General features: G+C 43.9%; 5 protein-coding genes and 1 long non-coding RNA gene across 6 annotated transcripts in view; 3 read left to right on the top strand and 3 right to left on the bottom strand.

Moving 5' to 3' along the window:
• Nucleotides 1–472: 472 nt before the first annotated feature.
• On the bottom strand, nt 473–1,599 carry LOC131888026 (histone H1-delta-like). Its single transcript, XM_059236796.1, has one exon. It carries the CDS (start codon nt 1,459–1,461, stop codon nt 808–810), a length of 654 nt encoding a protein of 217 aa, XP_059092779.1. The 5' UTR covers nt 1,462–1,599; the 3' UTR covers nt 473–807.
• A 4,234-nt stretch (nt 1,600–5,833) lies between these two features.
• Nucleotides 5,834–6,866, bottom strand: LOC131888025 (protein mago nashi homolog). The gene has a single exon (XM_059236795.1). It carries the CDS (start codon nt 6,407–6,409, stop codon nt 5,969–5,971), a length of 441 nt encoding a protein of 146 aa, XP_059092778.1. The 5' UTR covers nt 6,410–6,866; the 3' UTR covers nt 5,834–5,968.
• A 2,563-nt stretch (nt 6,867–9,429) lies between these two features.
• Nucleotides 9,430–13,458, bottom strand: LOC131888760 (uncharacterized). Its single transcript, XR_009374156.1, has 2 exons — nt 11,049–13,458; nt 9,430–9,773 (listed from the first exon to the last, which is right to left on the bottom strand). It is a non-coding gene; the product is annotated as an uncharacterized LOC131888760 (long non-coding RNA).
• A 933-nt stretch (nt 13,459–14,391) lies between these two features.
• On the top strand, nt 14,392–16,810 carry LOC131888694 (E3 ubiquitin-protein ligase mind-bomb-like). The gene has a single exon (XM_059237612.1). The coding sequence runs from the start codon at nt 14,782–14,784 to the stop codon at nt 16,453–16,455; it is 1,674 nt and encodes a 557-aa protein (XP_059093595.1). The 5' UTR covers nt 14,392–14,781; the 3' UTR covers nt 16,456–16,810.
• An 802-nt stretch (nt 16,811–17,612) lies between these two features.
• LOC131888871 (protein OPI10 homolog) lies at nt 17,613–18,656 on the top strand. The gene has a single exon (XM_059237816.1). It carries the CDS (start codon nt 18,040–18,042, stop codon nt 18,646–18,648), a length of 609 nt encoding a protein of 202 aa, XP_059093799.1. The 5' UTR covers nt 17,613–18,039; the 3' UTR covers nt 18,649–18,656.
• Nucleotides 18,657–18,950: 294 nt separating this feature from the next.
• LOC131888872 (cilia- and flagella-associated protein 418-like) overlaps nt 18,951–19,429 on the top strand; it is a 744-nt gene continuing 265 nt past the window's right edge. Inside the window, exon 1 of the mRNA XM_059237817.1 lies at nt 18,951–19,408. Within this exon, the coding sequence (XP_059093800.1) occupies nt 18,951–19,408 (458 nt within the window). The remainder of the gene's footprint in view (nt 19,409–19,429) is intronic.

Raw genomic sequence — 19,429 nt, 5'->3', positions numbered from 1 at the left:
ATCATTTAAAACTCGATAGCCTCTGCAGATGCTAATGGGCAGCAATTGTTGTTAATGCCTTAGATCGAACCCAACAACTCTTGGTCTAACCGTGCTCTCCGATGTAAATGAGAGCGAGTTATGAAAGACCACTGACTGAGAAAACATTAGATTTTTTAACTGAATTCAATATTCAGCCACATGCAACGCTCCTTCTTTTATAAGGGAGGTAAGTAGTTCGACCTAATACATTATGTTGATGAAGTGATATTGTTATCGAGTAACGAATACGGCATTTCGAACCACCATTCCCGTGTTCTCTCCAACAAAATCTTTGTTGGTCCTCTTCGTCAAAGAGGAGAAAATTTGTCTCTATGGTAAAGTGCCTGAATCCTTCTCCACCAACTTTAACGAGCCGCTCGCGTCAATGTCCTTGCCTACAAGCTTAACTAAATAAGGCTCTAAAACAGTGCCGATAAAACGGTCCTTGATATCAGCGAAATATTAGTTTTTATTCAGGTTTGATATTTTCTTTCTTTGGGACAAGGTAACGGGGACACAGGTTCATGTGGGGGGCAATCTTTATACCAATATTTGACAATAGAAACTCTACGGCGACATATTAAGAGGAAGCACCGTGGCTCCCGACTGGAGTTCTTTTGCTACAAAAGAACATAATGAGTGGGCATAGCAGTCAAAATATAGAAGAGTAATGAGAAGAACGGTTTCGGCTCCGCGACCTCAAGCTAGTTGAGGAGTCTCGAAATGCGGGCACGAGAGCGTGAAAAACATTTGTACTTGTTCCCCTCCAATATAGAGGAGGTCGATCTACTTCTTAGCCTTCTTCCCACTTGCAACCTTCTTGGCGGGCGACTTCTTAGCCGGGGCCTTCTTAACGGTCTTGGCCTTCTTGGCAGCTGGAGCACCACCGCTCGCAGCCACAGCCTTCTTGGGAGTCTTGGGCTTCTTGGTGACGGGCTTCTTAGCGGGGGACTTCTTGGGCTTGGCAGCGACCTTCTTAGGGGAAGTTTTCTTGGTAGCCTTTGCCTTGCCGGCAGCTTTCTTGACGGGAGACTTTTTGGCCTTGGCGGGTGCCTTCTTGGCGGGTGTAGTGGCACCGACAACCTTCTTCGCTTTGGTCTTCTTTGGGGCTTTGACCTTCTCGGCCAACTTGAACGAGCCGCTGGCTCCGGTACCCTTGCCCACATGCTTCAAGGCACCCTTGGTCACGCCACTACGAAGAGCCAATTTGAGGCGAGAGTTGACGATCTTCTGGTCGTTGCCCAATTTGTAATTGGCCATGATGTACTTCAGTACGGCTTGACGCGAGGATCCTGTGCGGTCTTTCAATGCGGCCACGGCAGCCTGGGCCATAACCAAATATGTGGGATGGCTAGCGGCGGCCTTGGGCTTGGCGGCGGCCTTCTTGGCCTTGACGACCTTAGGGGGAGCGGTTACGGTAGCGGTGGCTGTTTCAGTCATGTTGTTGGATGCTGAGTTAGTGTCTTGGTTTATAAGAATTAGGGCTTTGAGGTCGGTTGACTTGAGAGCTCGTTTTGACGTGTTGTGTACTCGACGACGCTTCAGGAGAGAATGTCAGGCCGTTGGCTGGGCCAGCCAAGTAAATCCATTCGGCGAACCGAAGAGAGGCGATGCCACAAATTTGACGGAAATGTGGGCCAAACGGGAGAGAAAGATCGCATTTTGTGTTTCTTCAAGTTGGTTAAGGCCCCATTTCAAATCAGTGAGGACACTAGAGCCAAAAATGAATATATATTTGGAAACTAGGGTGTCTTGGCTCAATGTGGACAAATTTTCAAGTCCATTGCTCACTCCCAGCGTCCATAAAATGGGAATTTCCCTGCCCAGTCGTGAACGTCGAACTTGGACTCGTTCAGATAATCAATAAATTTTAGTTCATTTAGGTTGTTAAGTCGAAAATTTAAATTTTGGGAACAAAGCCCAATATCTTGAGGTGTGTTTAGGCCTAAATTAATCGTATTTGGGCGTGGCCTTACTCCAGCACAGCCCCAAACGCAGAGCGAAGAAACACAAATCCAGACGATTTTGGTCTCATGTACCTTTTGCTTCATAGATATTCTAAGCGGGTTTTTGCATTTTTTTGATAAATCAAATGAAAAAATATATAAGACATGATCAGTAGAATATATTGCTAGCTTTCGTTTGATATGCATATTGTGCCGATCACATTTCACTCAAGTCCAAAATTATTACATTTGTTTCTATGTACTACTCGGGAGGAGTCGTATGGAAGCTGCTTGCTTAGGAAAAAGTAGCTGTAACAAGACAAGCTGAATAAGAATGTTTGGTCTAAAATATTAAACTTTGACCAAAATAACATGATCTTAAATTAAGGTTGCAAATGGGACCTAAACTCTGGGTGAATTCAATACTCTGAAAGTCGCTTGTAAGGCTCTTTCCAAGCCAGTTTGGGGGTAAAATTCTTCTACAATAGGCAGGTTTTGTTTGGACTCTGCTTAAGAGCAAAGAAATTATTTGGTGGTTATCTACGAACAAGTCAGTTTATAATCACATGAGTACATGACTTATAATTTCTCATCTGAACTCTTTGGGCATTTTACAAGGATCACAGTCCAAAGATAGGTTCCAAATGCGAATACAATTATTTGAAATGGTCTTTGTGCATCCTTACTTTGTTGCTTGTGCGTATTAGTTGTTACGTCGAGGCTTCAAACGTTACGAGGCCCTCGGTCTCTGTTTGGATGGAGGACAAATAAGCATAAGGTGCTCTGTTTTTTTTAGAACAGTGCTTCATTAAGGGCTGCAGCCCAAGATGTGCCCCAGTTTTCGTTTCCAATTGTAAAAAGATGATTTACCCACCCGAGGGTTAGGAAAAATCTTGCCTTGATTGCCATCATAGTGAAATCTAGATTTCAATAAATCTCCAAATATGCCATTCCTAAATTATTAGGCACCATTTCTGAAGCTTGTTAGAATGAATGATCTTAACAGGAGCGTTACTTATTGCAGTTTAGAAACCATTTGAAGGCTGAGCCCTCAAGTCCTCAACATAGTGAGTAGAGGGCAAGCGGTGAAGGGAAGTATTCTTTGTTCCAGCTCTTGAGAATTGCGCCTTCAATTTTCGGAGGTGCAACTCCGATCAGAAATAGAGCCTTATCTTCACCAATCATACATATTGTATAATTTAACTGTAAAAGTTGTTTTCTCGTGATCGTCTAGATACTGCACAATTAGTTGCAAGTTAAAAGAAGAGAAACAGCGCTCATTCATAACGCTATGGCAAAAATGCACTTATGGTTACATGTTGCAAAGAAACGTAAATTCGTAAGGAAGTCATCGTTCATTTGGTTAGAAAAAAATGGTTCTTGGGTATTTCAAGTTCAATTCTTATTCTAAGCTTTAAATTCACTAGATTGTGCAATTGTCTCTTGACATTGTCACTCTTGACCCATACTAAACGTGTGCGTCAGTAATTAGAGGTGGAACTTTGTAAAAGGAATACGTGAAAATTTGCCTGTCATAGGGGTTAAGGCCGGTCGGAAGGAAAGAAATCAAGCTAAGCTACATTTTCATGAGATAAGCGTTACCATCATGTTAAAAAGGTTTTTCGTTGTTTTATGTTGCTTCCATTTTATCTATGACCAAAAGACCGATCTGTAGGGGAAAGGCTAAAACTTATGACTGCCTCAGGTAGTTAATACAACTCAAAATATTACAATTGTGACAAAAAAAGGAAAAAAAGGCTTCTGATCAATATTTGAAGCGTCTCTGGAGAGAATAAGTATTTATTATGAAATGTTTGCTTGTTAGCCAAATCTAAAACTTTCATTGATTTGTGATCGCTCTATAGTTAAAGATGATGATGTTATATCCAAATGCGGGCGTTAAATCGTTTAACATAAAAAACAACGATAACCTTTGCTTTAACTACTAAGGGACTTGTTTACTTTTATCTTGAATTGAAGAAATGATTGACTGTTGTTTTTTTGAATTGCCTTGTCAATTCCTTAAAGTATGCTCTTGGTTGGTTGAAGCTTCTTAACATTATTAAAAGTTTAATGATTCTATTAAGAGCTAAATCAACTGTTGGTTTAATTTTCTGCTGTCTCCACTCCAGAGGTAAAGCTGCCATTGCAGTATATTTTGCTACATTATTTGACCGAATATGTTTTTTTTACTTACTAACGCTTGATGCAATCAACCTTTGGATTAAGAATGCCCAGGTTTGTTGATACGTGGTCTACTCGTCAAAATATAATGACTTTAAAAAAGGCAAGCTGAATAATGCGCTGTGCAATGAACGAATCGCCCTATATCAATGTCATCATTTCTTTCATGTGGAAAACAGTTTACATGGATATAATATATTACTCCATACCAATCACAAAATGTTCCAAAGTACATTCAATTCCAACAATTGGCGAACAGAAAGCAATGTCGAATGTAAGGAAGATATTTTCATACGCAACAGAAAAACTGTTAACTGGAGGAATACAACAACCTTCTAAGGTTTTAGAAAATTGAAGCATTCGCCATTAGCTTCATTTCATGTGCTTTGGCATCCCATCCTTTTTTCCTTTTGTAACAAGAATTGAGCTTTTCATCTTGCCTCATTTCTTTTTAACCTAGCAGTAGGAAAGTAATGTTCACTAAAAAGAATTATATTCTAAACAGAACATTGTATCTCAATACCTGTCAAAACAAAAGCAAAAAGAAAGGGAAGAGGAGTTACTGTACAAAAGAAATTGAAAGGAGCTTAAATTTACCAAGAAGAACTTTTTTTACGTTTACGTGGACGATTTGAAACCTGCTCAGAAGCGGGTGAGTTCAGGAAAAAAAGCCTTCAGCCAAAGCTCATGGCAGGAAATCACGTTAACAAGCTAACAACGGGAGCTCGATCAGCGTTGCGACATTGACCTAGCTATCCAAGGTCACTATTTGAGATTGACCCTGCCAACATCGAGTTATGACATCTGTATGATGATTTTCGATGTGCGTCTTTCTCATTTTTTGTTCTCCTTCCTATTTAATCTGATATAGGGCATTTTTAACCTTCCCAGTCGATTTCAGAGAAGCCCCAGAAATTTCAGAAATTGCCAAAAGGTACGAAATGGATTAGCTGAGATTTTGTTTCAATATGCATTTCCATCCGCTGATATCGACTGACGACGAGGCCACCGGACAAAAAAACTACTCCCAGAAAGGTCAAGTTTCAGCGAAAACCAGCTACCGCCCATTTCGCAACATGACCCACACCATCTCACCCGTCGAGGAAATCATGAACGCCATGGCCCAACGCGAGATCAAAGATCCGGGGGCGCACCTTTTAGCTTTGTTGCGCACCAAGCCCGAAAGTGGAATGATGAAAGCGCCGGGGGTGTTCTCGCTCGGCCGAGTTCCACTCACCGTTTGGAGCGCCTCGACACGCCGCCCGCAGCCAGCCAGCCCCACCGCGGCGGCTCAGCCTCGCTACGATCGTTCCACCCTGGTGGCCTGCGCTCAATCACCTTTGGCCTTGTTGATGCCTCCGGGATTAGAAGAAAAATTCAAAATTTACCCGGAGCTCAAGCGGAAACATCACCCCGGGACGATGCCCGGCCTGCGGTTGGAACAATTGGAAGCCGAGCTGTTGGCCCCCCAGGTCCGCAACCGCCCCCGACCTACCGCCAAAATCTGCACTTGGGACCCCCGAGCCCACAACTGGGTGTGGCAAGCCCCGGCTTTTGTCGTGGGACATTAGCGCGCTCCGGCCAACCGCGTTACTCTGCCTTGGACCTTGGTTTGAAGGTAGTGGAAACAATAATAATACTGTGAACGTCCAAGCCCCGCCCAATAAATTGAACATTTTACGTGACGCGAAGCGATGGTTCCGAGCGGATCCCATTTATTGATTCAGCCCCAATGCTCCCATTCGCCGTTATGAAAAAAGGTTGACACACAGAACACCCAAACACACGATCGAGTAGTACGCCCACGCACGGATCCGTTAAATGGGCTTGATCTTGAAATGGAGTCCGATCAAGGAAAACACGAGGCACTTCAGATCCTGCACCAAGTAGTAGAAGCAACGGAGGGCGTCTGGGTCCTTACTGCCATTCACGTCGACCAGGGATCCAATCTTGGAGGTGGTGAATGAGATGTGCTCGTCGCCGATGACTATCTCGAGTTCCTGACGACCCACGCGGTCGGGTTGGGGCCAGAGCGCGTCGTCTTCGGCCATGATTTCAGAGTCCTCGATCACGCGTTTCAGCTCGTCCATGACGGCCTGGTGGACGTAGGCCTCCTTGCGGATCATGGTATCGTTCTTGTAGTTGGAATTGTTGGCATAGCGCAACTTGCCGTCCGGTCGAAACTCGAACTCGAGAAACTCGTGCCCGAATTTGCCCTTGTGGCCCACGTAGTAGCGCAAATAGAAGTCGGGGTTCATTTTGACTGCGGGACGTCTTCCTGGGTGGGGTGAGGTGAGGTGGGGGTAGTGTCAAACACAAAAGTATTTTGATACCGTCTGTGCGGCTCAATGTCCGGCAATGGATTTACTTAGCCCAAGGTACGGTCCTTGGCTGGTTTGATCCCGTCCCTGCCAAAGTCGAATTAAAGGCTCACTTTCCACTACAATAATCAGAAACAAGCCGGCCCAACGTTGGTCCCCTGGCTTGTTCCTGACACTGGCCCTGCCACTCTGTTCTGTGTCTGCTGGCCTGTCACTCTGAGCCTGGCTGGGTCCACGCTAGGGTAGCCAAGACCAACCAAGTTCATTGGGTCATCTCATTCAAACTCGACGACTTGCAAGACGTCAACCAGACTTTGAATACATTCAAAGTGAAAATTGACAGAACTATATAAGATCATGCCATTTCGATGTTTGGTCAGAAAACACTTTCGAAAAAAGGCAGTACACTGGCTGCAAACTGCAGCAAATGAACTGACCGAGTAAGATTTTTCCTCGCAGGCCGGTCATCTGAACCAAGAAAGGGTTTCTTCTGCGTTTTCAGGGTGATCGAGCGGAGAAAAAGAATTGTGTTTTAACGTCATTGATGGGAAATCGAAGAAAGTCTCAAACAAAATACGTTAGCCAAAAAATGACAAGAAAGTTCAAGGAAAAATCAAGTGTGGTAGGGGGCCTGATTTTGGGCATTTTGTGGAGGGTGCGTTAAGACAAACGTCAGAGCTAGGACAGACAACTCGCATCACGCCAAATTAAGTCTTCAACTATCCAATGACTCTAAAACTAAAAAAGGTAAGATTTGGTCTAATTCTATCACTGTACTGATGTATCGGCTCAATAAAGAGGAATTAAAGGCTTGAGCTTGAAAGCCAAACGTGAAAACAATTATATATTGTAATTCAATTTCAGCATTATTGTGATTTACAGCATCACTGTACAAGAAGGCAAAGCAATGAAGATAAATCATTTTTTGTCTTCAATTGCTGGCTTCAGTATAGATAAGGAAGTCCGCCAAAAACAGTTTAAGTCATAGCACTAGGCCTCAAAAGAGAACTAATTGTATGCAATCTGTTTCAATTAAAACGTGTTCTAATGTCAAATATTGCAAAACAAATACTCAATTTCTTGTAAATAAAACGATATTGTTGATACAATTGTGTAGCAATGGCACTAGAATCAAGGTTTTTGCCATTTTTACAGCTTTTCCGTATTTTCACTCCTCTCTCACGTTTTTTCCAACTTAAAAAGAAAATTTCGGACAAAAAGGCAATTATATTTCAAGGGCTATAAATCGTGTATCATTCAGTTGGCTAAACAATACAATATACCGGTTTGTGATCAATTCCCCGGAGACCATCCATTGTACTGTTTTACCAGCCGAGTGGTCGGTCGCCCGACATACAGTGCTAGAAATCTATGCATTGCGTCATGGTCTCACATATGGCTCCACAATGGTGCAATTGTTAAGATCCAATGAAGACCAATCAACCAGGCCAATGTATGCCGCAACATAATTATGATGAAGACGCATTTGCATTTAGTTGAGGTACATTAATCAAGGAATGATTATTTCTTTGAACCAGTTTGCATTTGATTTGCTTAATCTGCAGTAACATAAAGAAATAAGACTGAAATATTTTTTTACTTCATCAGCAACAGGATATTTGACATGTCTTGAGTAAGCATTTTCAATCTACGTGGAATTTGCGTTCACATTGTGAGGTGTTGGTGAGTGGAATGTTTGGGCACAACCTTCCATTCATTTGGAAATTCTAGTGGCTTTTTTTTCATGTAACTTTCACTACCAAACGCTGACGATTTGGTCCAACAAATGGATGGGCATATCCCATCTGCAGGTACCCTCGTTTCTCAGTCTGGATATGTTCCTGTGGACTTCATGGGGAGTGTCCCGCTTGTATGAGTCCCTGCCATTAGCCTAAAGAGGTTAAACATGCCAGAGACATTGCCAATATCTTTGCCTGTTCTTCATTCAGCTCCTGTGTTCCAGAGAAAGCGATCATTTCATGACCAAATCGTAAGCCCTAAATTGGTCTTTTGATCAATTGACTCTTGTCACTCATTTTCTTCTAGTCGCTTATTAGACCCACTCGTCACCCTAGCGTTGTGTTTTTCTTTTGATGTCGCAAAAGATCAGCAGATGGGGAAGGTTACACACGTTACACAGAACATTTAATGAGTGGAGCTTGCTTTACATTAGGAAAAAGGTGATGTTTTGGCTGTATGAATAAACTGATAAATATAAATGATAATGATATACATCATAATTTATTTCATAGTTATTTTTACGCCATGACATGACCAAGAGTCGCAATATAGATTATTTACTGTCTCGTGAGTGACTAATGTTTGTTTATTCCCAAGCGTGACCAAATTTTGAGTGAGTTTGCCACTCAGTTCATTTTAAGGAGGTGCTGCTTTTTCGATTTGTGGCAACGGATTCGACACCGACGGTCGACCTGAATACTTTTAAGGAACAGAACTACCGACATCTTTTTATTTTTCTCATTATTTCTTATTATTATCTTTTATTTTCTCTACGCTTAAGTCTGGGCAATGAGAGAACCACTTATATGGGAGTTTAAGCTGTTTTCAGAACGCCTTCGATTGTGAAAGGTTCCGTGATTATTCAAAATGTCACTTCAAACTTTTTTGCCTTAGCTTCTGCAAATTTTCGAAAAAGCTTAACAGACATTTTAGTTCTGTTAAATGTCTTTAAAGTATGGAAGCCTTAACTAACTTGTTTACCTTTGTCTCATAATGGGTTGCGTGATAAGTTTGCTGATCTATAGATTTGAAATAAAATAACTTTTTACGCAACCTGTACCAATCCTTCTCAATTTAATATTGAAAAAAACAGATCCAGTTCAAAATCATTCCTTCTTCAATATTATCTTAAAGTACTTATGTGACAATAGTTAAAGAAATAAATAATTTCCCTGCCATTGTGACTCTATTTCTCTGTAATGATACCACTCTTCAAATGAAAAAAAATATTATATTAACATAATGATATCTCAATTGAAACAATGAAATAAAGCTCCTGGCCAAAGTGCGCCAAGAACTTAAGACTATGAAATGTGAGTGTTGGGCCTGATAGTTTTTGATGGAAAGTAAGAACAGTTTTGTGGTTTGTAAACCTTCTTGTGATCCAATCTTGGAAATGAGATGGGGTTGAGAAAGCGTGGGGTATTGATGAGATTGGCAAAGGGTTTTTTGAAGGATTCCATAAACATTGTCATCTTGTGTACAGGTTAGATGTTTGATTTCACCACATATCAACCTTGACACATTTGACCAGGAAATATGCCATTTTTCCTGTCATTCCCTGTAAAAAAACATTCTTAAAATTTAGGCCAAGGTGAAAATTACATTGCAAAAACTCATTCACATTTCCTTTCATTGTTTGATTGATAAAACTGAACATTCAAAGCAAACATTTGACTTGACTGGCATGTCCTTTTATACAGAAAGTCTTTGAAACAGAGGTAATTACAGAAAGAAAAACAATAAGGCCTTAGTGTAAAATATTGCCAAAGAGACCGTCTTATGGTAAACCATTTGGTGATGGTTAGAGAATGGTCCAACTCTACAGTGCAGTCTAGATTTGGATCCGTTTGACATTTTATTGTTGAGCATTTTGGACATGGAAACCAACAAGTCCTTTCATCTCAATTTGTATTGCCTTAAGGCTATCATTAGAGCTAGAGTTGGCACATCAAATAGAAATGGTCTCCACTTGTAAACAAGTCCATGCTGCCTAACCATGTAATGTTCAATGTCATTAATAATGGCAATATTTTTTGATATTAGATTTAAAAAATCGACTTTTGACAAGAACAACATTTACTAGGAACATTGAGGATATGAGAGAGCTCTCGTATTGGGCAAGGCTTGCAAGGTTGGGACTCAATAGAGCTCAAAGAAGGTGTAAAAGGTGACTGGCATTCATGAGCTTTATCCCAACCCAGGTTTTAAGGTCAATTGTAGTGACCACAGAGGCTTAACACGCGTCTTTAGAGCACCTTCAAGCCCTCAAGAATCCAGGCTAGTTAGAACAATGAAGTCTAACTCTACTCTTTCTTGAGCTCCTTCATTGTTCAATTTGCTGCCTTGAAATACTTGGAGGGAATATGTAGGCGTTGATCCAGTAGCAGGATTAAGTCAGACTTGGACAAGTTTTTGACCAAAATTCCTGATCAACAGTATACTCAAGGGCTAGCCAGATCTGACAATTCTAATTCCTTGGTTGATCAAATAACATATGAAAATAAAAGTGAAGTAAAATGAAAAATGCTTTTTGTCTTGAAATGCTAGGAATTCCAGCACTTCCAGTCATGTACTCGTAAGGTTGTCCGCAAAAACAAAAGAGCTTCCATAAATTTTTGATTGAGGATGCTGGGTACACAGTGACTAAAAATGCAATCAATTATTTGTGTATTTAATGCAGCAGTCCTTGGACCAAGCAGAATTCCCAGATTGCCAAAAAATTGCATACATTAGCCCTTTTTAGCCCTTTTTACATGCAGTCAATAAATGAATGGGCCGTGATATTTGTAGAAGTTCATTCAAGGGGGAACTGGTTTTTAGATATATTACTTACCAAACACCAAGATGGAGATCAAAACATATTTAGCCACATTGGTGCCATGAGCACTGTCAATCCATGTAATTGTATGATGATCATGGAATCTTTGAATCATGTCAGGGCTGGTATAAGCTGGAAGTATCTCGACATTTCAATCAGTTTGTTTGCAATGTCCTCTGACATTGAAGACATGTCAAATTTCTTCCTATTATCAAAACCATGGAAGGATGGATTGACCAATCAGGAGGAGACAGTTCTTACTTCTGAGGCTTTCCTGCCATAGGCTATTTATGGATTCAATAATTGGTCTGTAATTTTCCCATAAATTCTGGACAGTGACTAACCATCAAGATTTAGATTCTTCTTGATTCTGTAGATGTTGTGGTATGTGACAGGCTAACTCTCAGGATCCATGTCATTAGTTGACAAGTACTTGACAATGACAACTTCTGGCGTGATCCAGGATGTGAGGAGCGCCACAGTATGATCTTTGATGGTGGTTGACATGCAAATGTTCTTCCGCTCCATGGGATGAGAATGGGCAACGCACCCATAAACTGAAACCAGACTCTGAGTGTTTGAACACACCTCCAATTGAGGGTTGGGACAACAACACATTCAAGTCTGGCTAAAAGTGATCCTCTGGCCCAATGCAAAGACAATTTTAAATTAATTACATAGTCCAATGTTTCTTGATTCTTGCAACATACTTGGCAGAGCAGAAATGGGTCTTTTTTGATTTCTTGGCTCTAATCTGTTAGTCCCTGACATTTTGATTGCAATGCAACATGAGGTAGGGCCCTGGAACGCCACTAGTATTTTTTGTACCCTTAAACGAGAAGCACTGGTCCAATTGATTTTCCAAACGCCAATTCAGAGCCACATGTTCTGACAAGCATGGAGCCTCCTAAAAAGAAGATAACAAAGAAAATGGCGCTCTTGCTTTAAGTACGTTGTACACTTCAATCCCCAATTAAAATCAAATCAACCAGTGGACTATAATGATAAAGACCAAGCAGGCAAGCCTTTAACAACCAAGGCTCATTATGAATGAATGACCGAGGGTTATAATTAACTGTGAACTCAACTGAATGACTATCCTGAGACAGAGACAGATAGCTAACTATCCATGGACGTGTTTAGAAATGTTTTAGATTTGTTCTTCTTTTAATGGATTGGGGGTTTGGCCAGTAACAGAAGGTGGCCAAGTTGGAAGGCATTAGTTTGCCGTCCAATGATATGTCTGATTGATGAATGGTTATGAATGATGAAGAATGCCCATTCTTCTGTGCTACCTGTTTTTCTGAAAGTGTTCATCTTGCAATGAGCTGGCATTAAAGTTCGAGACCCAAAGATTGTCCAACATTATCCACAATGGCATGTGGTTTTGGCGTGATGGTTGTGTTGTGGTTGAGTGGTTCTCAAAGCATCCAACTGATCTGAGGCATCCAAGTGATCCCATCTTACACTGAGCACTCTTGGATCTTCAAGGAGATGATCACAACTATTGTGTGGCTGAATCACCATGGGATTGCTCATGATGTCAATTGGACTGACATTCTCAATGAAGATTGGTATTTGTCTTACTCTCTTCAGCTCTTATTCAATTGTGATATTCATTGGGCGGGAGAAGAGTGACAATGTGTCGTGAGTGCCAATGTATGTATGTGGATGGAGTGGGTGGACATCGAGATTCTCATCCAGTTGAATTCTGCGTTAAAGAATTATCGGAAATGACAATTTGAATAATCACGGAACCTTTCACAATCGAAGGCGTTCAGAAAACAGCTTACAGCGGGTCAGTGCAGAGACAACTTACCGAACAGGATGGGAACTGTCGGTGCTGGTACCCAGACTGGGGTCCAATAATGGCTTGAGTCGGTAATGAATCTAAACTATCTGGCAAGTGCATAAGAAAGTACTCGGTAATTGACAAATGAAGAAGAAAGTGAAGAATTTGTCGCTCTTATCTGAGCCATTCAGCTGTTTTGCCACCAAGGTCCTTTGGGCACTTAACCTTTAAATGATATTTTAGATTGCATCAGAAATGGCAAATACAGAATTTGAAAAGTGATTTATCTTACAGAAAATTTACACACACCAGTACTACACAGAAGACTTTCTGTGTCAAATATACTGGGCCTTGACGAGATTACTGGTTCTCAAAGATGGCGTACGATCAAGTGGCAAAGGTAGGAGTATTCGTTGACCGAAATGAAAAGTTTGAAAAAATATGAAAAGTTCCATTGGTTTCATTTGTCAGTCTATGACAACGTTTCCTGCCGTCATCACAATGCTGAGTGACTTACCTCAGAAAATTCAAGAGGGTAAATTGTTTCATTTTACTAAAAATGGACTTGTTTGATAAAACCAAAGCGTCTGATTTAGTTCATCGCTGGTCATGCTGGTTTAAATGGGAGCTCTCAATAGGGCTAGTCAAGTAAACGCGTTCATGGACAACTGACGTTATTCCATGGAGTAAAATCAAAGACAACATGCCCAGCCAAACCACACTGCGCATGCATTGGATTTTGACATTTTTTCCATTTTACATGCTTGTCTAGACAATTAGCATTGTGGTATTGAGCCAATTTGATAGTGTGTTCACTAGTTAACACCAAACATGCTCATTTAGTAGGTTTTTGTGACACAACTCACTCAAAATCACTCGATTATTGAAAATTCAATGGGCGAATGGTGCGAGTTGACTGTGATGTTTGTCTTAGTTCTCTCTCCCCAAAATACCCAAAATCAGGGTGCCGGACCACATTTTTCTTTGAATTTCCTTTACTTGACATCCCCTATAAACTCCAAGGGAGACCATATCTAACCACTCAAAGTTATGTCAAAATGCATTTTGTTTCTTCAAATTTCCAACAGATTCAGATTCAGCTATTGAGTAGGACTTACATGTCAAATGCATCAAGCAAATGTTTAAGTTAAGTAAATATATTAAGAAAGAAAAAAGACATCGAAAGTTGTTAATAGTAACAGGTTGTGTCATACATATTTTGAATCTTTTGCGGTCTTTGGTCTTTGCTCTTGTAGATGGTACTAGACTACAAATAAGTTTGACAAATAGAAACATTTTGAATTTTGGACAATTCCCCTTTTGCTTCTTTCATTTCAACCTTTGGAAGCATGTAAATCATTTCTGGTAGTACACCGTGGTAAAGTAATAATTTGACAATGAATGAGTCGAATGTGATTGAGTCTCTTTGGTCATTCAAAACCAAAACAAAGACAGCAGAGTTCATATCCTTGGCCCGTTCGACAGCGATATTGATAGGCTCCCTGGTAGCGCCTTCCTTGAAGGCAGGCAGCAGAGCCAAATAGGACTTGGCTGTCCGTGCCTCTCATTCAAGCCTCTGTGGTGGTCGCTCTCTCGCTCGCTCGCCCTCGGATTCTGGCTGTGGCCCTCACTTGGCAACTTTGGAACGGGGCATCTCCTCACCACATATTATTAAAGTACCAAACCAAATAACAACTCAATCATCTCCATAGTCCGAAGACCAAAGCCTCGCCATATCTGACGGCGCCCATCCTTCGCTCCACGACCGCACTAACCCGAGAATCGGCCCAAAGTCGTCGCCCATCCTCCCACCCTTAAATTGGACTGAGCCCGTGTTGGATTCAAGCCGTGCGTGGGACAGCGGGTACTGCCCTTCCGCCGTTCCGCCGTTTCCACACAGGTGGCTCTGCGGGGAATGCCACCGCCTAAGCTAATGGGGTGAGCTTTATCCGGGCTATGGCCGAGGATGAAGATATGCCGCCAGCCGCCGAGGCCGAGGGCCACCCGCCGCCTGCCCTTAATACGCCCACCATCATCAAAGTGGCCGACGCTAGGCCCGCGACGCCGGCCCCCGTGAGTTTGGTGGTAACTCCTCAGCCCACGGACACACACACGGTCAGTTCCGTCCAGACGTGTCCGACCGTGGCATCTCAGCCGCTGAAAACGATCTGCGCTGAAAATGACAGCCGAGGCCAGGTTGGCCAACTCCCGGGGGATGCCACTAGCCCGCCTGAGCTGGACCCGGGGGGACCGAAAAAAGCCGCCCCATCCGACCACGTTCCGCTTTTGGCCGAGGATTCCCCGATTTGTGGTGGGTCTTCAGCAACCACTCGCACTCTCATTTCCAGTTCTCTTTCCACCATTGCGACTACCCCGTCCGAGGAAGATGAGGAAGCGGCGGATGTGGAAGAAGCGGATGTGGAGGAAAGCAATGCGTATGCGCCCCGCACCTCGCAAGTCCCCGAGTCCGTCAAGAACGACGTGGATAAATGGCTTCAGTATTTAGACGAATCCGACCCCTGTCATCGCTTGCGGTCACTGTGCAAGAAAGGGGACGTGGCAGCCGTGCGAAAGCTTTTGTCGTCGGGTGAGCCTGGCCTCGACATCAATGCGGTGAGTGATGAGGGCTGGACTTGTCTCCACGAAATCATCACCCACGAGTGCCAATTTACAGAAGTGGCTCGCGTTCTGCTCGACTTTGGCGCGTCCGTTAACACGCAAGATCTGCATGGGGATAGCCCCCTTCACAGCGCCTTACTTTATCACAACGTGGAAAACATCGGATTGCTCGTCGATCATGGCTCGGACTTAACCCTCTTGAACGCGGGCGGACGTACGCCCGTGCACGTAGCCGATGAGAGTGAGACGCTGAAGCTACTGCTCGATAAAGGGGCCAAGGTCGACACCCAAGATCGGCTAGGCAACACCCCGCTTCATTATGCCGTCGTGTCCCGCGATCGAGAGCGAGTTTCGCTCATGATTACGCAATATGAGCCATCGATCAATCTTCAAAACCAGGCCGGCTCGTCCGCTCTCCATCTCACCAACGACACGGACATTGCCCAAATGCTCCTGATGGCTGGGGCGGATCCCAATGTGCCCGATCTCAATTTGAATACGCCGTTACACGTAGCGGTCCGTGGGAGACACAAAGAGATTGTCAAGATGATGTTAGAAAAATCGGCCGACATCACCTTGACTAACGCGGCTGGGAAGACCCCGGTCAATATGTCCAAGGATCGGGAAATGAAAAACATATTGTTGGGTAAGATATCGGCCACGCCCAACCAATTGGCCGGGCCGCCGTGCGCCACGAATCAAAAGAAGCCAATCCCGGTCGCTAGTGAGAAAGGCGGCGCCAAGTCATCCGTGTCAGATTCTGTGGACAAATGCGCCCAGCAAGTCGTGGTCAACCCCGTGGTGGTTTGTATCACTCGTAGCATTCTGAAACGCCGCCGCTTCGACGTGAACGATGAAGCGGCGAGTGATCCACCCGCATCCAAAGGACCTCGCCTCCGCTTTTCAGAGGTCAATGACTACAGTGGTGTAGAAGTGATACAAGAACAGAAACGAGTGAGAGTGCCGCCCATCTATAGTGAGCCGAAATTCTCGTCGGACGACGAGTTCTAGCTTATTGCTTATCCGGAAGGAGACACCATTCACTCCTTGAAACACACGCTTAGGATCTACCAGTGAGCTGCTGTTACGCCTACTACTACTACTGCTACCTGCACTGCGATCCGCGATCCGCGAAACTCGCCTTCACCTAAATACCCCTTCGTCCCCAGCCTTTCGCCTCCCTTAACCACAAACATGGCCCATGCCCTATCCCGAAAAGAAAGAATATACTAACGAATTAGAAGCAGTAATTGATTTTTTGGGCCGCATTGGGTTGCGGTCGCATTCGTTTTTGGGTCGAATACATACATACCCAGTCAAGTTTAACTGAAATAAATTCTGTCATGACGCTAGAAGTGAGTAAAAACTACGGTTGTGTTGTTTTTTATTATGTAAGTGTCCGCTATTGGTAAAAAGCTATTGTATTACATGAACATGGGCCGACTGAATCAAACTTTAAATCCGTAATGGCGGTGAGGCGTTTTGGCATGAAGGGCGGTTCAGTTAGGTTGGGTTAGAAAAGATTCAACTTCATTTGAAATATGATTCTACATCATTGTAAGCGGGACTGACCGGTTTAAGGATGGCTAGATTAGTTTAGTATATATGCATAGAGAGAGTCCATTTGAATTCGGATCAGGCAAAAAAGTTACTGTGTTTTTCAGTCAATACTATTTGACTGAAGTAATGTCTCAACAATATTTTCCAACAAAGTCCAAGGAGATTTAGCCATTCTGAACCACTTCTATCTCCGTGGCTTCTATCCCTTGAATCGTACGAGCAGTTGGGCTCAAATTGTACTGTATTTTGCAATTCTAATGGCTTTTTTAGCCAGCTGTTAAGCATTTTCAGTGCTTTTGGGCCTATTTAGATCTATCTTTTATGTACAACCTTAGTGATGACCCAGCTCAATGTTGATGTTTCTAACGATGGGCTAAATTTGGTCACTGTACAACAAATGCGCAAGATCATTGAGCTGAACTAAGCAGGATAATATGGTTTTAAATGTCACCGCAAATAGCGCCAAGTTGTTTCCAACTTATTCGCTAGAGGTCGCATCATCCCGGGTCGAACTAATCACTCAACCTCGATCAAGGAGATCGTTCATTCTAGAGCGTCCATTCCAAGTCGCTGAAGCCCTCTAGCGGTGCCAATGAGAACGTTTCATACCGACACAACAAATCCACGAAAACAACATCCTCGCCGTACTTACATACAAGCCGGAGACCGAATCGTACTCCATTGTACATGCAGACATACGTACTTTTACAAATCTCTCGCTTAACTCGCCACGGCGATTCTGAAACCCTCTGGGAGTTTCCAGTCTTCGATTCCGGATCCCCGCCTCCCCGCTCCCCGCTCTCGTCGCGCTCATTATCTATCGCTGGGACATTTTGGCCGAAGCAACCGGCTTGTTCGTCTGTCTAATAACTAGTCTGGGTTTTCCGGTTTTTTTTCTGCTTTAGGCTCTGATTGCTGGTGGGTGTGTGAAACGCCCACTCATCCACCGAGCTACCTCCGGGCCTCCCTGCCACCCCTCCCCTCCTCCCCTCCTCCTCCACTTCTTGTTTTTTCTTGTCCCGCCTCTGGCCGGCCATGTTCGGCCTGTTGCTCTCGGGTCGATTGGTGGACACCAACTTCCGCCAAGTGGATCCCACCCACGTGGTCATCGACATGGCCAATGTGGACAACGTCAACCACATCGTGGTGTTCCTCACTGGCCAGCAGCCTTTCCCCGAGGCTATGGGCGGGGGCGTGTACTTCGCCTGGCCCGACCCCCAATCCAGCGCGCCCGTCTGGCAATACCTGGGCCACCTCAGCAACGCCAAGCCCTCGGCCATTTTCAAGGTGGGCAAGTTCAAAAGCCAGATGCGGGACAACCACGACCTGATCGCCCGCTTCGGAGGCCAACAGCTCAATGGCGGCTCCGTGGCCCAACTGGGGATATCGGTCGAGCCCCTGGTCCAGTTGTCCGGCATGACCCCCGAGGCTCAAGCTGAGGCCACCAATCTACCCACCTTCGTCGAGTTCTCACAAAAGATGGTGGAAAACCTCTTCAACTACACGTCCAGTTTCGCAGTGAGCCCCAGTGAAATCCCGCGAGTCAAATCCAGTGAGACCTTTGTGCCCTATTCATCCCTCCAACAATGGTACGCCAACTTTGAGCGAAGGTTACAACAGAATCCCTACTTTTGGCGGAGTTAATCATCACCCGGATCGATCGTCTCAGCTCGTACAACCTGTACGTAGTGCCGGTGATCGCTAAGCGGTATCCGCTGGGTGATGGTTTATGTACGCGCCTACTGTATGTGACGACTGGTGTTTCCCTTCAAGTGTGCCCCTTTCCTAATTTCCTTGAACTTCCAAGTCATCTTGTGCCACTTACAAGCCCACCCATGGCTCTCATCAGTGTTATACCTGGATCCAGGAACCCCATGACTTAGTAGTGCTTTCTCTTGGCCCTAGGCAGAGACAGAAAAAGTACGACAAAATCGCTGCTCCCGAGAATGGCGGATTTGGACGATCTCTTAAACGAATTAACCGCGGAACTTGACGATGATCCGGATCCCCGTTCACCCGTGCGTCCGTTGCCATCGAACATCCCATCCAGATTCGCCCCTAAAGAGCAAATCCCCGTTTCAGCTCTTCAAAAGAAATGCAGCCCCGTCTTCTTGTCAGGTTCCATGACCGCCGTGGGACTGGGATCGCATAGCAGCCCGAGGAGCTGCGATAAACTGATCTGCTTAGCTTGTGATTGTAGGGTGGTGAGCTTCGATAACTACCAGTGGACCGATGACGTTGATTACCTCTTCTTAAGGAACAATTATCCCGATTATTCGCGACTCCAATGCCATCTGAGGCCTCGACGCGGCTCCAGGGCCTACGCCTGTCAGTGCCAACATCAAAGTGCGATCGAAACCCGGAAAGTTGGGGTCAATCTTGTCAGTTCCGGTTTGAAATGGACCTGTACGAGTCATCCCATTGT

This window comes from Tigriopus californicus, chromosome 10 (genome assembly GCF_007210705.1).
Source record: "Tigriopus californicus strain San Diego chromosome 10, Tcal_SD_v2.1, whole genome shotgun sequence".
NCBI classification, from domain to species: Eukaryota; Metazoa; Arthropoda; class Copepoda; order Harpacticoida; family Harpacticidae; genus Tigriopus; species Tigriopus californicus.
The sequence above is the reverse complement of the archived record's forward strand: the minus strand, read 5'-3'. Positions and strand labels throughout refer to the sequence as shown.